The sequence below is a fragment of the Peromyscus leucopus genome, chromosome 14 (assembly GCF_004664715.2).
Source record: "Peromyscus leucopus breed LL Stock chromosome 14, UCI_PerLeu_2.1, whole genome shotgun sequence".
NCBI classification, from domain to species: Eukaryota; Metazoa; Chordata; class Mammalia; order Rodentia; family Cricetidae; genus Peromyscus; species Peromyscus leucopus.
In genome coordinates, this window is record NC_051075.1 from 75,145,200 (window position 1) to 75,171,887 (window position 26,688).

Here is a 26,688-nt window from a genome sequence, read left to right on the forward strand (position 1 = left end):
GGCCCTCATACTGTGTCTGAGGTGACTGTCTTCTTAATGAGTCGTCAATGTAAAGGGATGCCTTCTCTCCCTCATGGTGAGTCTCAAAGCCCTTTCTCCTGGAGACACAGCCTGCTTCAGGGTCCTGACAGCCCTCTTCCTTCCATCTGCCAGAACCACGATGGGGCTTCCCTGAGATCCTGGATGGGTTCCTGGAGGTAAACTTGCAAGAGCATGACCCTAGGGCTGGAGAGATGGCTCAGAGGTTAAGAGCACCGACTGCTCTTCCAGAGGTCCTGAGTTCAATTCCCAGCAACCAACAGGGTGGCTCACAATCATTTGTAATGAGATTTGGCACCCTCTTCTGCATACATAATAAATAAATACATCTTAAAAAAAAAAGAGCATGACCCTAAGATTGTGCCACGCATAGCCTCTCACTCATATTCATCCACATCCAGCCTCCAGGAGTTTCCCCAAGTGGTGTATTATCATTACCCTATTCTGACCACCAGCCTGAGACAAGGGAGCTGTGACCATATCCTTCCCTGCCTGTGCCTTCATTTCCCAGGGGCTCTGCAGTGGCCGGGCACTTTGTGTGGCCACCCAACTCCCAAGACCACGTTTTCCAGACTCCTATTCAGCCATCTATGTTCAGTTCAGTCTATAATAGATACTGACTGGAGCAGGAGGAGGCAGAAGATGGGGTGTTCTTCTCCTGCTGCCCCCCCCCATCATCTGACAGTGGCTGTCTCCCCCTCTCCCTCCTGAGGGTCCAGCTACAGCTGTTGGTCATAGCTTCTGGTCTCTAGCCACCTCCTGCCACCAGGGACTTGTGGACCACCACTGCTGTCGCAAAACTCAGTGTTGTCTCGCTGTCCCACCGGGTGCGGCTTCTTCAACCTCTTTGCCATCAGCTGTGTGTTAAATATGCTCACTTCTAAATACTTAGAGAGAGATGTTTGGTCTCAAATGAAGACCTTGACTCATCGCTACCACTCCAACCCCCTTTCGGGCTCCAACCACAGCTCTGTGGAATCCAAGCAACACTAACCACACTAAGCAACGCTGGCAGACAGACAGACTGACACAGGACAGTTCAAAGAGACGGACGGAGAATGGGTATCTGAGTTCGGTGGTGAAGACTGTGAGTGTGTGAGACAGAACTGATAGGGTGGGTACCCCAGGGAGAAGCCAGTGCTGGGGTACTCTTGGGAAAGTGCCAGGGGGTATGGGTGTTATGGAAGTCCGGGCCCATGAGGCAGTGTGTATGTGTGTTCTTGGGGTGAAGCCGAGACAAGTGCTGCGGATGGAGCCGTGGACACCTATCCAGGAGATACACCCGTGAGGGCTTCCTATGTAGAAAGGACTGAGGCCATGGGTTCTGGGCTGCGGGTGGAGAGTTCCATGGCCAGGGCAAGACAGAAGCCTGGGCAGGGCCAAGGATGGACTGGGGTGTTGCTGCCTCTTTCCTCCCACCCCAGGCTCAGGCTTCACTTCTTGTGAGGTCCCGGGCAACACCACCTATCTTTGGCATCACACCTCCATTTTTAAACACTCTGCTCAAGTTCCTGTCTGGTCCAGAGAGAGGTGGGACTACAACCCAGGAGTCCCTGCCTTTTGGGCTTTGGGATTCTTGCTCCTTGGCGGCTAAGTAGCGCCCCAAGTGAGGAAGCTGAGACTCAGAGGTGGAACTGTGAAACCGGGCAACCAGGGCTTCCCAGTGGCCAGGCCACTGCCCTTGTTGGAAAGGCTCGGGGCCAGGAGGAGGGGGCTGCCCGAAGAGCGGCAGCCAGGCTGTGCCGCGCTTCTCCAGTCCTGCAGAGTGCTCCCAAGCAGAGGTGACCCCCAGAGAGAGGAGTCCCCGATTCGAGGCCTGCGGGACAAGTCCACGGGCTTCCTCCCTCGAGCGCTCGCGCTCGGGAGGGTGCAGGCAAGGCGGGAGGCGGGCGCTCGGGGGTGCGGCCCTCGGCTCCTGGGGGGGCGTCTCGGAGGGGCTGGCTGGCCTTCTACTTCTCCCTCTGCAGACCGCCGGGCGGATGGCGGGGCGACGGGCTGTGGCCGGGATCGGGCCCGGGGCGCTGCTGGCTCTGCGTGTTCTACTGGCCGCCGCACACCCGCAGTGCCTGGACTTCAGGCCGCCCTTCCGGCCGCCGCAGCCGCTGAGCTTCTGCGTGCAGTACTCCTCCTTCGGCTGCTGCACCGCGGAGCAGGACGCGGAGCTGGCCCGGCGCTTCCGGGCCCTGGAGACCCGCTTGGACGCCGGGGTGTGGGCGACGTGTGCCGGCTACGCGCTGGATCTGCTGTGCCAGGTGAACGGGCTCGCGGCGGCGGGGCACGCGGGGCCCTGGTCCCTGGGAGGGGCGGGAGGGGGGGGCGGAGCAGCGATGGCATCCCCATAAGGGCGAGACTCAGGAGTGGGTCACGGATTTTAAGGCAATGGCAACCCCACAGAGGTGAGGGCTAGGAGTGGGTACCGGACTTTGGAGCTTGGATGTCCAAGAGGGAGTGCTTGGTACCAGGATGGAAGACCAGGCATCCCAGGACATCTCTTGTTATTCATTTGCTTTGCAAAGATGTTGGGACTTTTAGGGGCCTCTCAAAGACTAGAGACTCCTATTCTTTGGGATGCTCTGGAATCTGCCCCCAGTGCCCCACCTCGGAGAGCCCTGCCCCTTTCAGGTACCAGGGTGAGGTCTTTGCTAGGCCGAGGAAGGCAGGATGCGAAGAGGATGTGACCAAAATGTGGGGCGTGGCTGTGTGGGCAGTCTGACCCTTCCTCAGTCAGACTTAACGAGCAGTCTGAGGGCCCATTTCTCCGGGCCAGGGTGAACCAAGGCCTGTAGGGTTTGTACGTGCTTAAAACAGCCACCTTTCTGTTCTGCCGCTGGCCCGGCTCCTTACCTGGGAGAGGCTCTCCCCAGACCCATCTCATCTCCTCTCTGATGGTGGAACCCTTACTTTGATCCACACTGAACTACCATTTTCCTCTTGTTAATGTCGAGTCTCTGACCACAACCCCCTGTGTCTCCTCTGCGCAACTGATCTGATCTCAGGAATGCCAGCCTGTCAGGGAAAACCCAAGGCTGACCCCCTAACCAAGGACTCGGAAGTAAAGGGGTTCATCAGTGAAAGGGCCCCCACCAGGCAGTACAAAATTCCAGTCCCAGCCAGCAGGGGGCAGGCTAGAGGAGCGAGATAAAGGGACTGATATCACCGTCTCTCTCCTTGCTTGGGAACTTGAGAGGCTCGTGGTAGTCTTTCAGCTACATTATCTTTAGAGCAGGGACAGATTTCTAGCCCGACCTCATGCCATGGAGATTAAATGACACAGATAGAGTGGTTCAATTGGGGTTTGTAGGTGAATTCCTCTATTGTTTACTTGTTGGTTCAGGGAGAGTGTGAGGATCAGGGACCACTTCAGGAAAGGTGGGCACTTGTCCAGGGGTGACATGGCCCAGTGGTGGGTCTTCGGACCACATTCAGTGCCCCTGTGAGAGGGCACCTGGGTGCTGGGAGGTGAGGAGAGGGGGTAGGAAAGCACGGTGCTCTAGGGTGTTCTCATGTAGCTACCAAGCTCCCACTTTGTGTATCTCAAGAGAACCAGAGGGTATGGTGGACCACCCGCCTCTCTCCCCAGCCTGGAACTCCACCCGAACAGGCCCATGGTCTCCCTGCAGCACCCAGGTCAATAGCAGAGTTCCTATGCCCACGCCATGCTTGCTTAGAGGGTACTCACCATGTGCTGGGCTCAGCATGGCAAAGAAGATGGACAGGACCAGGGAGGAGGAAGGAGCCCATCCTGAGGCTGTTTGCTTGGCAGGAGGCATCTCTTTTTCCTTGGGAACCTGCCCAAAATGGCCTGGCCTGAGCAGCCTGTGGTAGAGCGTCAGCTCATACCTCCAGTAAGGCGTCTCTGGGGGTGACCTCATGTCTGGACTGAGCTTGCATCAGCCGGCCTGCCCAGGCTGTGGCATGGTCTCCCTGAGGAGGTCCTGGGAGAGCGTGGGAGCACCGTCCCCACCGCCACCAATCTCAAGGAGCCTTACCTACAGGTTTCCGTCAAGGATCATGCAGGACTTGCAGCTGTCTTGCAGAGGCAGGAGGCTCTTTCCAGAGGCTTTGCCCTCCTCTGGGGAAATATATCAGGCAATGGCTGCACACGGCAACTTCACTGTGGCTGGTGTGTAGCTCACATGTGGTTAACCTCTCTGTAGCTGGATGCATGAGGTCATCGATGGAGTTATTGAATAGTGATATGGGATGGTGCCTAACAGACTCATGCACTCAGCAGACACTTCTCCGGGGCCAGCGAGGAGTTGGTTCTCTGCTTCTGGGCCGAGGCAGTTGGCAAGTCACAGACGTAGCCTTCAAAGCCTCGCCATTCATTCCAGGAGATAGACAGACAACCAAGAGACGTCCCCAAGGTACCAGGGCAAGTAGCGAAAAGCCCTCAGACATCTGGGACCGACTGGGAGAGTGACCATTGAGTTACTCCCTCGGGGTTCATCTTATGGGAACATTTACTGAACAAACACCTGGCATCTCAGTTCATTGCTCCCGACAACTGTATGAGGTTGGAGTTCTTCTCCTCATTTTGTAGATGGGAACACAGGCATGGAGAGGTAAGGAGTTTACCAAACATTACACATGGAACTTAAGCACTGGCTCCAAAGCCCTTCCTGTAGCCAAACCGTGTGCTGGATCCTGGGACACCTGCCCCCCGAGGGCCTCACAGTCTATGGGGTGGACAGGCAGGCAAAGCGATAATTGAGTCATGGCCAGGCAGAGCAGCCAGGCCACCTCTGGCGAAGCAGAGGTGATGGCAGGAGAGGACAGTTGCTTCTGGAAGTGACAGATTACCAGGTGACAAATCTGTGTGAGTCAGAGATAGAGTGTCCTGAGCATCCCAGGGGCAGGAACCTACCCCGGGGAAAGGAGGAAGGAGCAGACTTGTGGGTTGGGCCTTGCATCATGAAGAGGAGTTTGCCAGATGTGGAAGTGAGGGAGGAAGGAACATCCCACAGAGGGAACATTGTGTACAAACCCAGTCTTCCTGGCGGGGTGCAGAGGGGGGGGGTGTTAAGAAGCCTTGGGACTTGAGGGCATGAGTCACGAGTGTCAGTAACTGGTCTGTGGCAACCTTGGGGCCATCAGGTGGCAGGCACTTTGCTCCTGTGGGTGTTTTGCTGCCCAACCCCGGACATGAGGTCCAGTGACTGTCCACCCTCTCTGCCAGCAACAGCTACTGGCTCCTTTTACTAATTTACTAATTAGTCATTTACTAATTCTGGGTGGCTCTGGTCTTGTGTGCGAGAAAGAATACAGAGACCGCATGCAAGATGCTGCTAGCCTCAGTGGCTACTGTGTGGGCAGACGCCAAGGTCCTCACCAGGTCCCCAGATCCCCTGTGCCCTCCATGTGTTCTGGGTAAGTTTTCACAAGGAAAGGGCTATGAGGTAATAGCCAAAGAGATCAGAGCAATAGCCACGACTAGCTTTAGCTTACCATCAGCAGGGCTATCAGGTTCTAGCCCATCTCTACTGTGTCTTTGGAGCCAAGGCCAGTGCCTGGTAGTCTGCGCTCTGCTGAGTGAAACGTTGGTGGAAAGTGTTGGTGGTGGTTGTGTGAAGTGTTGGTGTAAAGAGTACAAGGCTGGCTGTCATAAAGCTTGGGGGTGAGTCCTGGTCTGGCCAGTTCTTGGCATGTGGCTGTTGTCAGCCTAAGTCCCTCACATGTAACACTGGCGTCACAGTGACTCTGCCCTGTGAAGAGTGTATGTATTCCTCTCTGGACTCCCCTTGGTGGCTGCTGGCCCACGATAGCATCTAGAGGATCACTGGAGAGCTGGCCCAGTCCAGAGTCCCAGGCTTGGCTGTCGGGCCTGTCACACACAGAACGCAGAGTGGAGCATATGAAAGATGATGAGGACAGCGACTGCTCAGAGATGCCAAGAACACACAGGACCCTTAGCTTGTCAGGTGGGACTCAGCCCACAGCGACAGAGGGACCAGCGGACAGGCCGTGTAGTGACTGAAGCTGTAACAGTGGGGAGCCCCTGGCCTGGGTTAGAGCACTGTGCTGAGGTGAGCTGTCCTCTTACTTTCTGCTGAGGTGTCTGCTACAGCCCAGCCTGGTTTCCCGGCGAGAACAGGCAGTGCATAGCCGCCCTTGTCTTCTCTGTCTAGGACTTGCATCTCTAAGGCCTCTGGTGATCCCGAACTGAGCTCTGGGATTAGGGGAGTGACAACAAGGGTCTTTCACACCACCAGAGAAAAGTAACCACAGTGTGAAGGACTCCACAGAGGTTCCCAAGGAGCCTGGGTTTTAGAGAGTTTTGCTGCAGGCCCAGCGGGGAGATGGTCTGGGAAGGGGCCATGTGACGGACTCCAACTGGATGAGCTGTACGGCAGAGCTGTCTAGGGGAGATGAGGATGTGTTACCCATCCACACATTCCTGTTTGTGGTTGTGGGCTTGCTCTCTCAGGCACTAACTCTCCTCCCATATGGCGCCCACAGGGGGCCTGAGTGAGGTCCATAGCATCTCACTAATGGGGAAGCCCGTACGGCAGAAAAAGTGATGAGTTCTACCCCAAGGCAGAGCTGGGGAAAGGACCCTGTGAGCCTTTCTGATCAGGCGGTGCCCAAGGAGAAGCATTGCTCTTGCAGACTTCTGTGTCGATAGCTGTGAGTGAGGACAGTTCCAGGGTCCTGCTGGAAGGAGTTGAGTCTCACTGAGGGCAGGATAGATGGCCCGGGCTATCCTGGGAGACGTAGGCTTGGGCCTCCCACACACTCGCACAGGTCCTGTGTACATGTTGGCTGTCTGGTTACGGAGAGAGTAGGGTAGATCTGAGACGACAAACTCAGATGCCTCCATCTGCTACTAACCTGAGCGTATTACTGATAACACTGGGGGCCCCTGAGCCTCAGTTTCCCAACCCTGTGAAGTACTCAGAAACATTAAGTGAATAATAGATGTAGGAATGTTTTGACAAAGGTACACTGAGGTGGCCAGAAGGCTGGCAAGGAAGAATATTTTTCACAGTCCCCTCACCATTTGCTGTGACCTACTGTGGCCTGGGTTTATGTGAGGGTCTGGGATATAGCAGTGAAGTTAAAAAATTCTTGCTCTGATAGAACGCACATTCTGGTAAAAAAAAAAAAAAGACAATACGCAAACAGAATATTATGTTTTGGTTTAATGAAGGCTCATAGTAAGTTTTGGGGGGCTTTGTTTTTCTAAGGTAGTCAGAGGCCTGGAAGTAATGGCAGGGAGGTCAGACTCTTAGGAGGTGACCCTTGGATGAGGACACAAAAGCAAAGGAGTAGATTGTGCAGGTGTGTGCGGGCTCCCCTCCTGGCGTCTCTGAGCCCTCCTGTCTCTACAGGAATGCTCACCCTATGCAGCCCACCTCTATGATGCCGAGGACCCGGCCACCCCGCTGCGGACAGTGCCCGGCCTATGCGAGGATTATTGCCTGGACATGTGGCAGACCTGCCGAGGCCTCTTTCGACACCTCTCCCCTGACCGTGAGCTCTGGGCCCTGGAGAACCACAGGGCCAAGTTGTGCCGCTACCTGTCCCTAGATGACACCGATTACTGTTTCCCAAGCCTGCTTGTCAACGAGAACCTGAACTCAAACCTGGGCCGTGTGGTGGCTGATGCCAAAGGCTGCCTGCAGCTGTGTCTGGAGGAGGTGGCCAATGGGCTTCGCAACCCTGTTGCCATGGTACACGCTGGGGATGGCAGCCACCGCTTCTTCGTGGCAGAGCAGGTGGGGCTGGTGTGGGCCTACCTGCCTGACCGCTCTCGCCTGGAGAAGCCCTTCCTGAATGTGAGCCAAGCAGTGCTTACGTCACCCTGGGAAGGGGATGAGCGGGGCTTCCTGGGCCTCGCCTTCCACCCCCACTTCCCACATCCCAGCAAGCTCTATGTCTACTACTCTGTGGGGGTCGGCTTCCGAGAGTGGATCCGCATCAGCGAGTTCAGAGTCTCAGAGGATGATGCGAACACCGTGGATCATGGCTCAGAGAGGTGGCTTTCTGGGAGCCCCAGCCAAGGGAGGGCTGAGTGGTCACGTGGGAGGCTGCGTGACACACGCAGTTAAGGCTGCGTGAGCGAGTCTGTCTTAAATACTGTGAATATTTATCACTCCCCATGGGGGCCTGAATCATATGCTCTGGGGCCTGGGGAAGAATGATTCTGCAGAACAGACATGGTGTGTGGGGTCATGTCCTGACCCCTGCCTCTGGCCTCGCGGGCCAGATGCTTCTCTCCTCTTCTGCTGCGGGCTCTAGAGATAGTCATTTCATCTGACTCATAAAACTGGATGAGGTCACAGCTCAGAGGGGGAAAGTGACCTGTTAGGTCACACAGCTTGGAAGCATCCAAGCTGGAGTCCTGGTTTGTCCACAGAAGTACATCCTGCCACTGGGCGTGCTGGGCTGTGGTCCAAAGTTGCCATTCTTGCCCTAACTCTCCATTCTCTGTCTTCTGGCAGCTGGGGCTCTCTTTCCTCTCTCTCTCTCTCTCTCTCTCTCTCTCTCTCTCTCTCTCTCTCTCTCTCTCTCTCTCTCTCCTCTCCTCTCCTCTCCCTCCCTCCCTCCTCCCTCCCTCCCCCCCTCCAAAGGTCTTGTTTAACTTTCTACATATTGAAGACTGGTCTTAAACTCCTGATGTTCTATGTCTCTACCTCCTGAGTACTGGAATTACAGGCATTGGTGTCCAGTTTTTACCCCATTTAATCTGCTCCTACCTCCAGCCCCCACAGTGCCTGCAGAACCTACTCTTTATGATTTATGCCCAACTGTTTCAGAGGGGAGGTGCCCTGGCTTGGTCACCCTGCCTCAGAGACTCTCCCAGGCAGGAGTGGATACTGAAAATAAGAGTCTTGGTTGGTAGAGTGTTGGAAGGACAGCCTGGGAAAGGAGGCATTGAGTCTGGGCCACTGGAGGAAGTTGTCTGCTCCTATGGCTGGAGGGACCCAGGGAGAAGTGATGCCCCAGAACTGTGGGGTAGGTCTGGTTGGGGCCAACCAGACTGGAGCTATGGGGGAAGAGAAGCTATTGTATAGATAGATACTGCCAGAAACACAAATAAAACATCAGCCCCACACCTGGCTCTCTAGGCCTTTTATTGGCTGAGATTGTTCAGCTAGCAAAGGAGCATGGGAAATGTAGTTCAGTGATGCTGCCTGTCCCTCCCCCCCACATAAAAAGCAAGCAGGAACAAGGCCAGGCTCAGGTGTGTTGGTGAAAAGGCGAATAAAAGGACACTGTGTATTTGATGAAACTGTGAAATGTTGATATGGGACATATAAAAAAGAAAAACAGTCCAAAACAGTAGCTTTGTGGGTTAATAGACATCTTGTCTTATAGCAATTAATTTAGACTTTTGAGTTATCTGGCAGCCGGGGGGTGGGGGTGGGGGGAGAAAAACAGAAATTTCCATGATTGTACCCAAGCCTGGGAGACCACTTTTCACGGGGAGACAGTTTGTCCCATGGACCAGACTGAGGGTAGATGGAGGATGAAATACGTGTTTCTCCAACAGTGACATAAAAAATGACTCGTGATAAAAACTCAAGTTGGAAATTGAGATTGGTGGGCACATGTCCTGTAATCACTGCCCTTAGGAAGTGGAGGTAACCAGATCAGGAGGATCCAGAGTTCAAAGCCACCTCCAGCTATATAGCATGTCCATCTAGCCTAAGCTACCTGACACCCTGCCTTAAAAAAAAAAAATCAGGTGGGTGTGGTGGATCAAGTGGCGGTGGTGGCGCACGCCTTTAGTCCCAGCACTATGGAGTCAGAGGCAGGTGGATTTCTGTGAGTTCAAGGCCAGCTTGGTCTACATAGTGAGTTCTATGGAATCCAGGGACATATAGGGAGATCCTGCCTGAAAACAACCAAAAATCCTGGAGCTGAAGAGATAGCTCCATGGTTAAGAGCATTGGCTGCTCTTCAGGAGGACCTGAGTTCAGTTTCCAGCACCCACATCGAGCAGCCCATAACAGCCTGGTACTCCAGTACCAGGAGATCTGATGCCCTCTTCTGGCCTCCGAGGATACCTGCACACACACGGCAGAAGCACATCCATACACACAAATAAAAATGAAACAAAATATTAAAAAATCCTGACTTCAGAAGTATTCAGATTCACACGTTTTAGACTGAGGTGTCAGTGAGTGTCCTCGGGGCACATCCCGTAGAACTTGACTCACTCAGGGGGAGAAGTTGGCATGGCTGGCAAGGCAAGAGGGAGCCATCATGGTACCAGGTCAGCTGTCAGTGTCTTCCCATGGCTGGAGGAGGTGGGTGACGAGCAGTCTGAGCTGTCCTCTGCTTTGAGGACCCTGAGTTTGGGGCTCTGTAAGCGTCATATGCATCAGCCTCACCATGGAAAAGCTCCAGTATTGTTGATGAAGGAAGGCCTTGAGGTCTGGATCGAAAGACTTTGACCTTGTGTCCTGTTTTTGTTGTTTTCCTAAAAGACAATGAGGTTGGCCGGGCGGTGGTGGCGCACGCCTTTAATCCCAGCACTCGGGAGACAGAGGCAGGCAGATCTCTGTGAGTTTGAGGCTAGCCTGGGCTACAGAGTGAGTTCCAGGAAAGATGCAAAGCTACACAGAGAAACCCTGTCTCGAAAAACAAGAGAGAGAGAGAGAGAGAGAGAGAGAGAGAGAGAGAGAGAAAGAGAGAAAGAGAGAAGAGAGAGAGAGAATGAGGTCAGTGCAGTGGCTGGTTCTGTTGACCTGATTGTTCTGGAACTCATTTTACTGGGGGGCTCAAGTACAGAAAGTTAACCACATGTCAGGGAGAGGGCTGCAAAAGGCTGGTTGGTGGATGGCCAATGCCCTAAGAACACCAACTGCTGTATGTGGTAGCTACCAGGGTAGAGGAACCAACTGGAGGAGTTTGTGTGGCTGAGTTCTGCCATTGGCTGAGGTGTCCACCGTGGTCACTCTCGTATCGTATACCTGCGGCTTCTCAAGAGAGAATGGCAATGTCGCCCCCCATCCATGGCAAGCCCTGATGGAAAGCCAGCTGACTGGGTACAGGGAAGGTCTCCTCCAGTGGCAGTAAGGAGGTCCCAGGGGTGTGTGGATAAAGGGCCCACCCCACTGCCCTGGGCAGCTCATTGCTAACAGTCAAAGGAGCATGTCAAATGTGCTCTGATTCACTAGTGGGAAACAAGATATAGTAATGCAGAAGATGACCAACTTCTGTTGGGTGCCAGGTGTGGAAAGCAGTTGAAAAACACTGGCCCAGAGTCCTGGTCCTGGCTCTGATGCTGATGGCCTGTGTGCCCTCAAGTGGGTCACTCAACCTCTTCAAGCATCCAGGTCCTTCCTTGACACAGTGATGTGAATTATCCCTCCATAGCCTCCTACCTGTAGGTTCTTGTTGGAAAAAAAATGTTATAAGAGAGAAAGTCTTTTCCACTGTGAAATGGCATCTGAGAGAAGTTTTTACTGCGGTTTGGGGGTTACCATTTGGAAGGCATTTTATTGAGGGGTTACTTATCTCTCTTTAGGATAATCCTGGAGATTGAAGAACCAGCTGCCAATCACAATGGGGGCCAACTGCTCTTTGGGGACGACGGCTACCTCTACATCTTTACCGGAGATGGCGGGATGGCCGGAGACCCCTTTGGGACGTTTGGAAATGCGCAAAACAAGTATGTCCTGCTTCCTCTCTGCTCAGGCATCAGCTTGCACACAGAGCTTCTCCAGTGTTTCTGGAGGGGGATCGACTGCCCCTCCCACACAGAGCAGGGTGGTAGCCTGCCTTTAGCTGGGACCCCACTGATTAGCGAGGACAATGACAAGCTCAGTGGGAGAGTGTCATGAGGAAAGGAGGTGCCAGTGGTTGTCAAGGGTCAGGCACAGCACTCATTGTCACAGATACCCGAGAAGTGACAGCAGTGAGCCTTTGGGAAGATAGGGCTTTCTCCAAGGTGATCTCTGGCCCGCTGGGCCTTGCTGGGGTAAGGCATGTATTCCCACGACAAAGGGGGACCTGGGGTAGGTCTCTCACTCCCATAAGAGACCCAGAAGCTGAGTGCAACCTCATCGCCACATCTATCTATTTCCTGTTTTGAGCAAATGGTTCGTCCTTCTCCTTTCGTGTGTGTGTGTGTGTGTGTGTGTGTGTGTGTGTGTGTGTGTGTGTGTACATAAACACACATGGAGAATTGTGCATGTGCACAGGGATATCCAGGAGGTCCCAGCCAGCCTCTCCTGTTCCTTTCCTCCAAATCCGCAGCCTCTCTTGGCCAAGAAAGTAACAGTAGTGAAGATGTGTGGATTACGGTGTGTGGCTTATGCATCCCCGTTTGACAGTAAGAAACATCCCACCTTTTCACATTGGCCACGTGATTAGAGCTGGCGCTGAGAAACTACATGAGGATTCTTGGATCACTGAGCTGAAGTTAAAAGCATCACTTTGCGGCTAGGAGTTCTTGTCTGTAGATCCTGGAGTTGGATGTGGGGTGTGAGGGTGGGGGCCTGGAGTGACTGGCCACAGGGATGAACCATTACCGCTGGCGTGTTTATCACCATGACAGGACACTTGTGAGGGAAACACTGGGTGGGTTCTAATGCTGTGTGCCAGTGACAGGGACATAAATGTGTCACCTGAGTGAACTCTGCCTTGCTGGGCGGCTTGGAGGGAGGAGTCAGCTCCCATGTGCTAATGGAGGGGGAAGCATGCCCTGAGTGGGCACAGCAGGAGCCACCCTGAAAAGCTGTGCTCCCACCCTGCTCACTCCAGGTATTTTCTAGGTCAACAGTTTCTCAACTTTCTCAATGCTGGGACTCTTTTAATACAGCTCCTCATGCTGTGGTGACCCCCAACCATAAAATTATTTCATTGCTACTTCCTAACTGTAATTTTGCTACTGTTTTGAATTGTAATGTAAATATCCGATAGGCGACCCTAGGGGTCGCGACCCACAAGTTGAGAACCACTGTTTTAGCACTCCCCCCCCCCATCGTGGACCACTTTGCTCATGTGATCAGTGAAGCCATCGGCTACTTTCCCCTCCCCCTAGAGCTGCCAGGGAGTTAGAGCACACGTCCCCTCTCCCTCTACTATATTTGGTACTATTTGATATATCCGGCTTTGATGACTTGTTCTGGTTCAATGGCTCAGCACTTTGTGGTCCCACTATGTGGGAGCACCTGGTTGACTACGAGAAAAATACGAGTTATTTTTTCTAGTACAATCTTCACCCAATAGCACAGCTATGTGAACAGCAGCACTCACAGTATTACAGCTTAGAATAATGGCATTTCGAAGACGTTCGTGGTGGAGAGCTTGGGTTTCTAGGGCCTGGTGCAATTGAACGACAAGCCGGATGACGGCTTGTCCTTGCTCGGTTGCCCTCTCTAAAGGGCAGCTCTGACCTGAAAGGTCAGCTGTGACAGGTGGTGAGTTAGGGCTTCCAGCAGGGTTTGCTGCGCGGCGAGCGCAGGACAGACACGCAGGAGGGTGTGCAGAGAGAGCCGGGGCAGATGGCTGAGCAGGGAGGGATGGCTGGGCTCAGGGATGGATGGCTCACCCTTCCTGCTCCCTGCGCGGACCCAGTGTAACCCGCCGGCGCTCTCCGCCCCGGCCGCAGGTCGGCGCTGCTGGGCAAGGTGCTGCGCATCGACGTGGACCGCAAGGAGCGCGGCCTCCTCTACGGTATCCCGCCCGACAACCCGTTTGTGGACGACCCCGGAGCGCGGCCCGAGGTCTACGCCCTGGGCGTGCGCAACATGTGGCGCTGCTCCTTCGACCGCGGAGACCCGGTGTCAGGCACGGGCCGTGGCCGCCTGTTCTGCGGGGACGTGGGCCAGAACAAGTACGAGGAGGTGGACCTGGTGGAGCGGGGCCGCAACTACGGCTGGCGTGCTCGCGAGGGCTTCGAGTGCTACGACCGCAAGCTGTGTGCCAACGCCTCCCTCGGTGACTGCGTCCCCGGGGACCTCCAAACAGCATCTCTCTGATCCTCACCCTTCCTCCGACTAGATCAGCCCCCAACTCTCTCCTGCACAGATCCTCAACATGGATCCAGTCTGTCCCACCCCATCCCCTTGGGGACTCCCCAACTTGGATCAGCATTTGTCCAGAACCCCAAACCTAGGTCCTCCCTGGGTCTGTAGACCCAGATCTGTCCCATTCTTCAGGGGAACTCCAATCCAGATTCGACCCCTTTCACTCCACTGAGTGACCCCATAGGAACCCCCTGCCTCTCTCCCTCCCTCCCTAGACATCCCACGTCACCACTTCCCCCACTTCCATATAGCATTGTTCCCTGCCTCTTTCACAGGACTGGCTTTTCCCACTCCCGACCTTCCTGTGCTACGGGGGTCCCTTCAAGCAATATTTTAGGTTCCTCCTCGCCATGCATGTCCTAAAAATACGGTTATGCCCCCTGAGAGCTTGCCTCGAACAGGCCACCCCCTCTCCGTGAGCGGCTCAGGGCTGTCTGTGAGGCCTCGGGATGAAACCATTTTCTCACCGCCCCTCAGATGATGTGCTGCCGATTTTCGCCTACCCTCACAAGCTGGGCAAATCAGTCACTGGGGGCTACGTGTACCGGGGCTGCGAATACCCCAACCTCAATGGCCTCTACATTTTCGGTGATTTCATGAGCGGGTAAGTGGCCTACATGACCCATACCCTTCCTGACTGGTGAAAGGAGTGTATGTATGTGTGCTCAGGAGTGGGCCAGACAGGTCTCTTCCTCAGGGAGAAAGTCCCGGGCATTCTTAGGAACAACCAGTAGAATAAAAAAGTACATGCAAAGACGGATGGATGGATGGATAAGTGAATGGAAGAATGAGTAGACGGACAGGTGGATGAAATGGGTGTGTGAATAACTGGATGGATGAGTAGATGGATGGAGGAGTGGATGGATGGATGGATCCCCTTGTGCAACGCACTAGCCATGACCTCACAGTTCATCTTCCTTTGCAGGCGACTGATGTCCCTCCGAGAGAACCCAGAGACAGGCCAGTGGAAGTACAATGAGGTCTGCATGGGCCGTGGACAGACATGTGCTTTCCCAGGCCTCATAAACAACTACTATCCATATATCATCTCCTTTGCAGAGGATGAGGCTGGTGAGCATGCAAGGGCCCCCTCCACCCTCTGCCCATGTTGGGACTGTAACCACCAACCCTGGTCATCCTGATAGTTAAAGAAGCTTAAGCGTGAAATGGCTCATGCTGGAGAGGGCTGTGTACAGGGGCTTGGCCTTTTTCCTTTTGTGTTCTTGAATCAGCCCTAGAGACTCTGTTCCCGAGCTTCCCTTTTCTTATCTGGAAACTTAGGGAAGTGTCTGTCCTCCATCCCCATGGTGGGTTGGGTAGGAGAACTAGAGACATAATGCGCACAAGCCCCCAGTGTTAGCAAGGTCTGGGGAGATCTGCAATTTGGAATTGTAGGCAGATGGGAGAAGGGCTGGGTTCCCGATTGCATTTGAGCTACTGAGGGAACCACATTGACATTTTAAAGCAGGCAGACACAGCCTCCTAGCCTGTTGTTACTGGACCTCACATTCCCAGCAGGGGACGGAGGGGGGAGGGAGAGAAGAAGGGACCACAGAGGCTGGGTCCCACTCCAACATCCCGCCTTTGTCCTTGGCCCTGGGATTGTTCCCTGACAAAAGGCTAGGGGCCCCCAGCAGGCTCTAGTGTAGGCTTGTTGAAGTTTCCAGGCAACGCTCACCACAGCCTTTGGAGGGGTATCCCCTGCAGGGCCCAGTGCCCAAAGTCCCCAGGGCTTAGTCTGGGAAACTTTTGTTGTACTGCCACCCACCCCCCTCATTAGAATGTGAGTTTCCCAAAGGGCAGCCCCAGCCCCTCGGAGGTTCTTAAGCTCACCAAGCCCTTGGAAGCCTTTTCTTTTGGTCAGTAGGGGGTTAACATGATTTAGAAGCAGCATCTCTCCTCCCCCATACAGAGTCTGAAGGAAGGTGCAGTTCCCAAGGGCCCTTCCTCAGTCATTTGAGTGACACAGAGTGACAGGAAACCAGGAGGAGGCGCCGGTGAGCTGGCCAGCCCAGGGCCAGCCCTGGATCACGTCAAGTATCAGTGCTTTCAGACAGAGCAAAACAGCCTCTCCCGGCCCCTGGCTCTCTAGCTGTGCTTTGGACACATCAATGATGGTACAAGGACCTCTGCTGCCCCAGTGATCTTCAGAGACCAAGAGGACAGGGCCACCCTAGGCAGCACTTATGCATACACAGGATGTGGGGACCCAGCTTCCAAATGATCATAGCCAGCAGAATAGGCCTGTTGAACCCCATTGAAGCAGGGAGCAGGGTAATGCTGGGTGGAGGTGGGAGCTTCTATGGGCCGAGGCAGGATGAGACATATGGGGACTTCAGGGTTGGTGGAGGTTGGGGTGAGGGGTCAGCCTTTGAGCCTGAGGGCAGCCTGGGTGGGACAGGACGGCCTAGATTGTGTTGCAGACAGTGTTTTCTCATTGCCCTTTCCCCGTCCAAAGGGGAGCTGTACTTCATGTCCACGGGCGTACCCAGTGCCACTGCTGCGCGAGGAGTCATCTACAAAGTGATAGACCCCTCCAGGTGAGTCCCTGAACTGGTGTCCTGCAGCCCATAGTGTCTGCAGAGACAGCAAGTGCCGCCATCTTCCCCCTACTCCCACATCCCCACCTCCATCTACCTGCTTCCGTGTTCGCTGTGAGGCCTCCTCCTTGGTTCAAGGCCTACTTTGACTCCTTCTGTGTATGACAACGCCCTCTCAGCTCTCCATGGTATGAATGAAGCCGGGGCCACCATGGGTAGTGTGCCCAGTGTGTATCAACCTGACCCACTTATCCTCCTGTCCTACCCTGTCCTCCCAGATGTCATCACTTGGCGGTGGCATTGTCTCTCACCTGCCCAAAGTCTCCTCACCGTGGTCATGCCCCTCAGGTCCTGGGAATGGCACAGAGCAGACACTAGACTGTGTTTAACGAATAATTATGGGATGATCTTTCTGGAACCCCCTTCCTAGCCTGTAGATTTTTTTTTTTTTTGTTTCTCCCCTACTTGAGACCCAGTGTAAGATTAGCTCAGAGTGACGCCTAAACTTTGAGATTAGCACCAGGTGTACAACTGAATAATTCGTCTGTATAAAAATAAATAAATCTTTAAAAAAAAAAAAAAAAGAAATCCTAAAACACATACTGAGCCTAAAAACAGTGATTTTCAGCAAGATGTATGGGTATATACTTGTAACCCCAGCTGTTTAGGAGGCTGGGGCAGAAAGATGGCAAGTTTGAGCTCAGCTTCTGAGAGTTATGAGCTAGCCTAGGCAATTTAGTGAGATCAGATTAAAAGTTTTGTGTGTGTGTGTGTGTGTGTGTGTGTGTGTGTGTGTGTGTGTGTGGGGGGGCAGGGGGCTGGACAGACTACGAATATAGAGGGCTTGTCTGGCATACACAAGGCTTGAGTTAGTTCTAGTTGATTAAAAATTTTTTTATTATGATTTATTTTTATTTTATGTGTATTGGTATTTTGCCTGCATGTACGTCTATGTGAGGATGTTGGATTCCAGGGGATCCCTGGAACTGGAGTTACAGACAGTTGTGAGCTGCCATGTGGGTGCTGGGAATTGAACCCGGATCCTCCAGAAGAGCAGCCAGGGCTTGTAACTGCTGAGCCATCTCCCCAGCCCCTCTCCAGTTTAATTTTGCGGTTACTGTCTGTGTAGAAGATGAAGTTTATTACAGAATAGCACGAGGCACTTCCAGGAGCAAGGGGTGCCATCTCAGAGGAGAACGCTTCCCCAGAGCGAGAGTGGCCAGAAAGGTCATTGTGTAACGCACACTCTCAAGGGGCGAAAGTGAACAATGACAAAGGGGTCATTGTGTCAGCCTAGTGTTTGGGCAGGTGTTTTTCCTAAAGTCTCTAAAATGTATGGCTTCTGGAGGGGCATTTTCTTGAACAGGGGAATGTCAGCGTGCACATGTGTGTGTGTGTGTGTGTGTTGTGTGTGTGTGTGTGTGTGTGTGTGTGTGTGTTATATGTGAGTGCAGGCATGCACATGGCATGCCATGGAGAGGACACCTCTCAGGAGCTAGTTCTTAGCCTCCAGGTTAGCAGGCCCAGGAGTGTCTGGACCATTCTCCTAGCTATCTCCCAGCTCATGGTAGGATGGCTGGGATTGCAGATGTGTGGGACTGCATCCAGCTTCGTGTATGGGCGTTGCGGATCTGAACATGCGTCGTTGGCCTGCGCCGAAAGTGCTTTACCCGCTGAGCCGTTTCCCTGGTGCCTGCTTTGTTGTTTTGATATAGGATCTTGTCATGTTGCCTAGGCTGGGCTGAAATTCTCAATCCTCCTGCCTCAGCTCCTCAGGGCTGGGATCACAGGTATGCACCACCTTACCAGGGTCTCTCAAGTGTTCTGAAGATTGCTTTAGTTTTCCTCTTGTGCTCTTTGGCATTTTTTATTTTTTTAGACAAGGTCTTGTGTGGTCTAGGCTGCCTTTGAGCTCCTCAGGCCTCTAGCTCCCAGATGCTCCCTTGCCCGGTGCATGCTCCTTCTTGACCTCAGGACCCCACTTCTCATTCAGTCAACATGTTTTCTTTTTGATTCTTCAGCTGAGACAGTGAGAAAGATGGTTTATTGTACACGAGTTACGCTTGGCTACATGTGAGAGCAGAGCGAGTCCAGAATGCCATAGGTCCAGGGCAGAGGGCCAGCGGGACTGTTTTGGTTGTAATGAAAGCAAAGTCTCTCAGGTGGTCTCTGCAAGCCGATGGTGATGTTCCAGGTCCATCAGACTTGTAGCGATAGTAGCACACAGTCCAGCAACTTGCACCAAAGTCCCGGCCTTCAGCATCCCTTGCTTCGGCTCCTCCAGCCTCGTGGGTGCACAGGCCATGTTTACTTGGACCTCTGCCTCATCCTTCTCCTCTTGAGCTTCAGCCTGCACATGCGCTTCTTCCTCCACTTCACTCTCACGGCGCATGAGTCCCAAGGAAGAGGGCGCTAAGGCCGAGAGTGTCAATATGTTTTCATAGCTCTTGTTTCCAGGCAGATTCTTGGACTCCTTGCTCCTCATACTGTGTGTGTTGTTTTAAATCATGACTTACAAAAGTACAAATTGATCAATTAATGACATAACTACTTCTCTCCTCCACCTCTTCCTCCCTCTTTCCCTCTCCTCCTCTCCTCCTCTTCCTCATCCCCCTCCTCTTCTTCCTCCTCCTCTTCCTCCTCCCTTCCTCCTCTCCTTCCTTCTCCTCCTCCCCCTCTTCCTCCTCTTCTTCTTCTTTTGAGACAGGGTATCTCTGTGTATCCCTGGCTGTCCTGGAACTCGCTCCATAGACCAGGCTGGCCTCGAACTCACCAAGATCTGCCTTTCTTTGTCTCTGAGTGCTGGGATCAAAGGCATGCGCTGCCACCACCACCTGGCTCATGACAATCCTTCTCACAAAAGCCATAAGCATGCTCTCTCCTCTTATATGTCTCCAATTTGTTTTCCACAAGGTCCCATCCACTTTCATCCAGGTGGCTTCATACTTGGACCACAATCATCCTTGCTCTCCTGTCAATGGTTTGTCCCTGAGGAAGGTCATTCTCTCCACATGGCATCATCACTCTTTTTTTTTTTTTTTTTTTTTTTTTTTTTTTTTTTAGCTGAGGATCGAACCCAGGCAAGTGCTAGGCAAGCACTCTCTCACTGAGCTAAATCCCCAACCCGGCATCATCACTCTTAAAAGGATGGTAGCCTTTGTCTGCTGAGTCACTGAGCCATCCTCATCCTCCATAGTTCTTGGAAGTTGAGATTATTTTCATTTAAAAAGGAAATGCTGGGCCGGGCGTTGGTGGCGCACGCCTTAATCCAGCACTCGGAGCAGAGCCAGGCGATCTCTGTGAGTTCGAGCAGCTGGCTACAAGTGAGCCAGAAAGGCGCAAAGCACACAAGAAACCTGTCTCGAAAAACCAAAAAAAAAAAAAAAAAAAAATGCTGGGACTGGAGAGATGGCTCAGTTTTTAAGAACACCAGTTGTTCTTCCAGAGGACCTGGGTTAGGTTTTAAGCACCCACATGGTGGCTCACAACCATCTGGAACTAGTTTCAGGGATCAGACTCCCTCTGTTGGCACTGCACTTATGTGGCACACAGATGTACATGCAGGCAAAACACTCACATACATAAAATAAAAACAAATATTTCGTGGGGGGAATAAAAGAAAAAGAATGATTCTCTAAGGACCTGACACTTTTACCGAGCATCTAATTGCTGCCAGATGTCATCTTAGCTGCTTTCTGGCCTTTGATTTCACAACACCCTCTCCCTTTGGTTCATTGTCCCTGTGTGTGGAGGGAGGACTTTGACATTTTTTTTTTTTTGCTCAAGGTCTTGGGGTCAGAGGCAGGCAAAAGTGGGTGGGACTCCTCCCTTTTATTTTTCTCTTTTGGAAGAAGTGTGCTTCCTGGCAGCCACACCTCAGAGGCCTGGTAGCAGACATGTGGAAAAGGAAGAAGACAGGGAGGAAGGCCCAGGGGCCTCAGCTCACTGCCCAAACAGAACCACTGAGGTGTTTTGCAGTGTAGCATACAAAGGTTAAAAAAATTATCTTTTCATTTCCTTAAGAGACAACACCCTCCTCCCCTTACCCAGTGAGAGGTCGGAGGAGGGATTGGCTGCGCCTCCAGCTTTGAGACGTCTGTGTGTCTTGCAGAGGCACATGTCCCCTCCTCTGCCAAGTCTATCAGGAGGCCACCTCATCATGTGGCTATTTCAATCCCAGGCTGACGGAACCCCCATTGAAGTCCTGGGCCCACGTGGGGGCAGTCTGGGAACAGGGTCGGACCCATTCAAAGAATCACAGATCAACAGCCAAAAACTAATTAAATGGAATTCTGGTCCTTGTGTTTCTGCAGGATGGGGAAGGAGGCTGTTCACACCCTGGCAACTTTTCTCAGACTCTTTTCTCTGAACTGCAGGCCCCGAGGCTGTGCTGGGCCTGCTGCTGAAGCCAGCTTCCCACGACTCCTCCCTTCTGCGCACTGTGTCTTTTAGCTTGCCTTAACTATCTCCCGCCTTAAATTTCGCCAGGCCTATGTACCACCAGAAACCCCAAACTAGAGGCAGGGAGAGAGACTCTTCTCACAGGCCTGGGGTGGAAGGGGTGGGCAGGAATGGGCATTGAGGGAGTGGGGTGGTCAATGTGGAGTCGGGGGGAGGGCTTCGGAGGGGCAGGGTGCTGCAGGGCCTACGGTAAGAGGGGTTCAGTAGCTGGACACTAGTTACTGCTGTCTCTGAGCACACCTGTCTGGCTCCTACCCTCTTTCCTTACTGCAAGGGAAGGGGATGGGGTGGGGGTGGGGATACGGAGTGTGTGTGTGGGGTGATGCTCAAGGCTGGCTCCCAGTCCTGATCTTCTGTGTGTTTGGCAGACGGGCACCTCCAGGGAAGTGTAAGATACACCCTGCTCAGGTGAAGGTGAAGAGCCGCCTCATCTCCTTTGTGCCCAAGGAAAGTAAGTATTCTCCAGTAGGAGAAGGAGCTCCTGCTACCCCTTAGGTCAGAATGGGGCCCCAGAAGGATCTGGAATGCTTCCACAGCCCCTATACCTAGCACCATGTCTGACACATATGTGACACCCGGCCAGTGTCAATCAATGGACCCTGCAAGTACAGTGCATCTCGTTTGACAGATGTGTAGGCGACCCCAGGGGGCTGCAGCCTTAGGCAGAATGTGACAAGAAGAGGTATCTGTATCAGGCAAGGGATATGCAAAGTGCTTGGGAGGAACACAGAGAGAAGATGCCTATCTGCAAGTAAGGAGGTGGAGCATTTGGGCTGGTCTTCCATAGTTCCATTTTGTCCCACTTGGTTCAGGACAGGAGGAGCCATGAGTAAACCCTGTGTTCTGAAGACCATTCAAGGCTGTGAATGACTGCCTGGGAGAGAGTCTTATGGAAGGGTAGAGGGGGCTGTTCCATTGGGTCCAAGCTAGGTAGGAACAGTGGATTGAGATAATAAGATCTTTTGCATACCAAGAGATGAAGGAAATTCATTTGTCTATCCATCAGCTCACCCATTCATCCACCTTCCATCCATCAACCCATCAACCATTTATCCACTCACAAATTTACTCATCCATCAACCCATCCATTCATCAATCCACCTATCATCATCCATCTACCTACTTGCCCGCCCATCAATATACTTACCAACCACTCATCCATTCATCCATCAGTCCATCCATCTACCATCCATTCATCTACCCATCCACCCACTCCCTCATAAATCCATCCATCATTATCCATCTAGGCGTCCATCCATCCAAACATCAATTCATCTCCCCACTCATTCATCCAAACATTAATTAATTCATCCACCTACCCATCATCCAATTGCTCACAAATCCATCCATCCATTCATCATCCATTTATCCATCTACCCATCCAACCACCCAGCATCCATTTAGCCATTATGAATGGATTCATCTATCCATCCATGCATCCTGCTAATCAGCAACCATACATCTAGAAAGCCATCATTATCCATCTATCTATTGATCCATCCATTCATCCAGCTATCATCCATCCAGCAGTCCATCTGCCTTAGGGTTTCTATTGCCTCAATAAAACACCATGATCAAAAGCAACAAAGGGTTTATTTCTGCTTACAACTTTCAGGTCACACTCCATCACCGAGGGAAGTCAGGGCAGGAACTCGAGGCAGGAACCTGGAGGCAGAAACTGATGCAGAGGCCATGGAGAACACTGCTTACTGGCTTGCTTGCTCATGGCTTGCTCAGTCTGCTTTTTTATATAACTCAGGATCACTTGCCCAGGGTTGGCACACCCACAGTGGGGTGGGCCCTTGCCAATTGTTTTTGTTTGTTTGTTTGTTTGTTTGTTTTTGGCTTTTCCAGTCAGGGTTTCTCTGTGTAGCCCTGACTGTACTGGGACTCACTCTGAAGCTATTGCTAGCTTCCATCTTTGTGGCCTCTGCGAGCACAGGAAGCAATAAGTCCCTTGCTCCTGTAAGCTGTCCAGACAACTTCTCCCTTACTGTGCCTGAATTTCAGGGACTTCCCAGTAGCCTGCGGACTCCTGGGAGAGCAGGGCTTAGGACAGACAGCAGCAGTGGCCTGGCACAGCGCCTGCCTGCCAACCAGGGCTTGCTGAATGACTGAAGAAGCGTCTGACACAACTCCAGGCTAGCATCCTTAGGGGTCAGGGTGACCCGTCAAACACAGCTGGCTCCCTAAGAGGCACCCTAATCTTAGGGTCTGAGTGGAGTCAGCTGAGTGGAGCCGGGCATCTTTCCTTCGGATCTGTTTTCCTGGCACAGGCTGGGGGCTGCGCAGGTGGAAAGCCATCTAGGTTGGCAGCAGGTTCCCTCTGACCTCAGGCCTTTCCTCTGCGCAGAGTTCATTCGGACGCCAGAGAGCATTCCTCGCCCCACGGCCCGCGCCCCCACCAAGGCGCCCCGCCGCAGGCGCCCCACGGCCGCTGCCCCTGCGCCTACTATACGGCCCACAAAGCCCGCACGGCCCAGCCGGAGACCAGGGGGCCGGAAGGGAGGCGGGCGACGCCGGGGACGTCCGAGCACGCAGTCCCTGCGCCCCAGAACGGCTCCGTGCGCCTGGTACGACCCGCTGGCCTGAGCCCCGGCCGCGGGCGGGTCGAAGTGTTCGTAGGAGGACACTGGGGTACAGTGTGTGACGACGCCTGGGACACCAAGGCGGCTGCTGTGGTGTGTCGCCAGCTGGGCTTCGCGCACGCCGTGCGAGCCGCCAAGCGTGCGGAGTTCGGCGAGGGCCGCTCACTACCGATTTTGCTGGACGACGTGCGCTGCACGGGCAGCGAACGCAACCTGCTGGAGTGCGCGCACGCTGGCGTGGGCACGCATAATTGCAAGCACGAAGAGGATGCTGGCGTCGAGTGCAGCCACCAAGACCCGGACCTGTAGGGGCCCCTTCGGCTTGCGGGCACGCCATGAGGTGGTTCATCTGCACGTGACCTCTGTGTCCCCGTGGTGTGTGTGTGTGTGTGTGTGTGTGTGTGTGTGTGTGTGTGTGTGTGTGTGTGTGTGTGTGTGTGTAAGATCTCTTACCTCTCAGCACTTCAGAGAGAGAGGGCGGTGACTCTTCAGGAACTGCACCGGGTGGGGGAGGCTGGCTGTCTTCACAGTGTGAGACTGAGGGCCAGGGCCGAGTGACAGGCTCCAGACCAGCAGGAGCATGGTCTGAGAAACACGGTCAGAGTGTGGGCAGGTGACCCAGCAGTCCGAGGCACCGCAGAAAAAGAACAGGCTGTCTGAGAGCCACAGAGAAGGATCTTATAGGGTCAGGGGGCCTGTGGCCATTTGCAGCCCATCAGGGATCAGGCTGCTGAGAGGAATCAAGCGCCCATGAGGGAAGGCAGACCAGAGGGCCTGGAGGACCTCCAAGGCCACTTTCTGCGCCCTGCAAGCACCCTGGAGAGGCTCCTGGGTCCCCTCCGTCCCTGAAGCCTGACCCTCACCTATTCCTGAGACAGAAGTACCCCTAGGCTACCACTCAGTCCCTTCAGCCTCTGGGCTCCAGCTGGGGACGGGGGGGGGGGTGGGGGCTCGGATTCTCAGCTTCCTGGGGCCCATCTATGGGCTGAGAAGCCTGCAGGACCTCAAGACGACTGTGTCACGGCTGTGTCAACAAATGGACTGTTTGCAATCCTTCCCTCCCTCCTCTTATCACCCACCACACACCTGGAAGCTGGGATGCAAGGTGAAGGGGCAGAGGAAAGGGGGTGGGGCCTGCAGCTCCCCTCCCACTCTGTGGGAAGAGAGTTCCTTGCCCATGGAAGGCCTCACCGGTGGCTCTGTGCCTGGCCCCTGGAAGGGGCTCAGGATAGCTGTAACTTAGCTTCAGATAGGGGTGGATCTAGGGAAACAAATGAGTCACCAGGCAGGGAGGACAGGATGTAGCCATTCCTGACTGAGTTCCGATCTGAACAGGCCTGGGTGGTGTTCCAGGCGGAGGAACTGGTGCAGACTCGACTTCTGCTCCTGTTCCTTGCAGTTGAGAGGATCACTGCTGAGAGGGAGTTGGAGGGTCCCCCTGGCTGCTCTGCAGCTCTGCATGCTGGTGGTTCTCTGAAATCAATCAATAAGGAAGAGGGATGCAGCGTGTCTACCGCGTCTACCGTCGGTTCTGTTATTGATAGGAGGGAGGAGCTTGGGCGTGGAGGACAGTAAGCTGAGCAGGTGCACTTGGTGAGTCAGGATTAGCTGAGAAGGTTCTTTTAACCTTCAACTCCCAAGTCACCTGTGTCCACCTCTTTCGTTTTTGGTTTGTTTGCTTTGGTTTTTTTGAGACAGGGTTTCTCCATGTAGCCCTGGCTGTCCTGGAACTTACTCACTAGACCAGGCTGGCCTCGAACTCAGAGATCTGCCTGCTTCTGCTTCCTTAGCAGCTGGGACTAAAGGTGTGCGCCACCATTGCCCAGCTCTGTGTCCACCTCTCACACACATTAGACTGGTAAGGTGGTTCTAGTGCTGTGTGGCCTGAGGATGCCAGTCATTTAACTTCTCTGAGCCTCATGGGAAAAGGGAGGTAATAAGATTTCTGGACTTAAGGTAGCATTACAGATGTAACCAATGCACTCCATGAATCTTCTGAACAGAAAGCTCAGTCCTGATTTGGTGACATCCATGCTGGCAGCTGCCAACTGTGTTGTGGGGGGCATATCATACCATATGGAGGGACTAGCATCTGGGCGACACAGAAACAAGCAAAATGAGAGGAGCGAGCCCCTTGAAGCTAACATGGAGAACCCCAGTCTTCTTTGTGAAGAACCAGCCGGCCTTGATGCAGAACTTACTGCTTCAGGTGTGTCAGGTCCCTTCATCCGGGTAGGCCCCCAACACTCCCAACGTTACCATCCCCGTGGTGGCTATAAACTGGTGTCCAGGGCTTTGGAGAACATAGGCCTGCTTCTCAGTGTCTCCTCATCCCTGTCCTTCCTCAGTGTCTCCTCATCCCTGTCTTTCCTCAGGCAGTGGCTCCCCCATCCCTGTCCTTTCTCAGGCAGTGGTTCCTCATCCCTGTTCTTCCTCAGTGTCTCCCTCATCCCTGTCCTTCCTCAGTGTCTCCCTCATCCCTGTCCTTCCTCAGTGTCTCCCCCATCCCTGTCCTTCCTCAGGCAGTGTCTCCCTCATCCCTGTCCTTCCTCAGGCAGTGTCTCCCTCTTCCCTGTCCTTCCTCAGTGTCTCCCCCATCCATGTCCTTCCTCAGTGTCTCCTCATCCCTGTCCTTCCTCAGGCAGTGGCTCCCCCATCCCTGTCCTTCCTCAGTGTCTCCCCCATCCCTGTCCTTCCTCAGTGTCTCCTCATCCCTGTCCTTCCTCAGTGTCTCCCTCATCCCTGTCCTTCCTCAGTGTCTCCTCATCCCTGTCCTTCCTCAGTGTCTCCTCATCCCTGTCCTTCCTCAGTGGCTCCCCCATCCCTGTCCTTCCTCAGGCAGTGTCTCCCCCATCCCTGTCCTTCCTCAGGCAGTGTCTCCCCCATCCCTGTCCTTCCTCAGTGTCTCCCTCATCCCTGTCCTTCCTCAGGCAGTGTCTCCTCATCCCTGTCCTTCCTCAGGCAGTGTCTCCCTCATCCCTGTCCTTCCTCAGTGTCTCCCTCATCCCTGTCCTTCCTCAGTGTCTCCCTCATCCCTGTCCTTCCTCAGGCAGTGTCTCCTCATCCCTGTCCTTC

At 53.7% G+C, this 26,688-nt stretch overlaps 1 protein-coding gene across 1 annotated transcript; it reads left to right on the forward strand.

Moving 5' to 3' along the window:
• The first annotated feature begins 902 nt into the window (after window positions 1-902).
• On the forward strand, window positions 903-25,347 carry Hhipl1 (HHIP like 1). The gene is given in 11 exon segments (XM_028882101.2): window positions 903-1,153; window positions 2,007-2,291; window positions 7,371-8,017; window positions 11,519-11,662; window positions 13,607-13,935; window positions 14,502-14,628; window positions 14,950-15,095; window positions 16,483-16,564; window positions 21,394-21,476; window positions 23,379-23,567; window positions 23,570-25,347. Coding segments are annotated over 10 exon segments (2,373 nt in total). The 5' UTR covers window positions 903-1,153; window positions 2,007-2,018; the 3' UTR covers window positions 23,923-25,347.
• The last annotated feature ends 1,341 nt before the right edge of the window (window positions 25,348-26,688 follow it).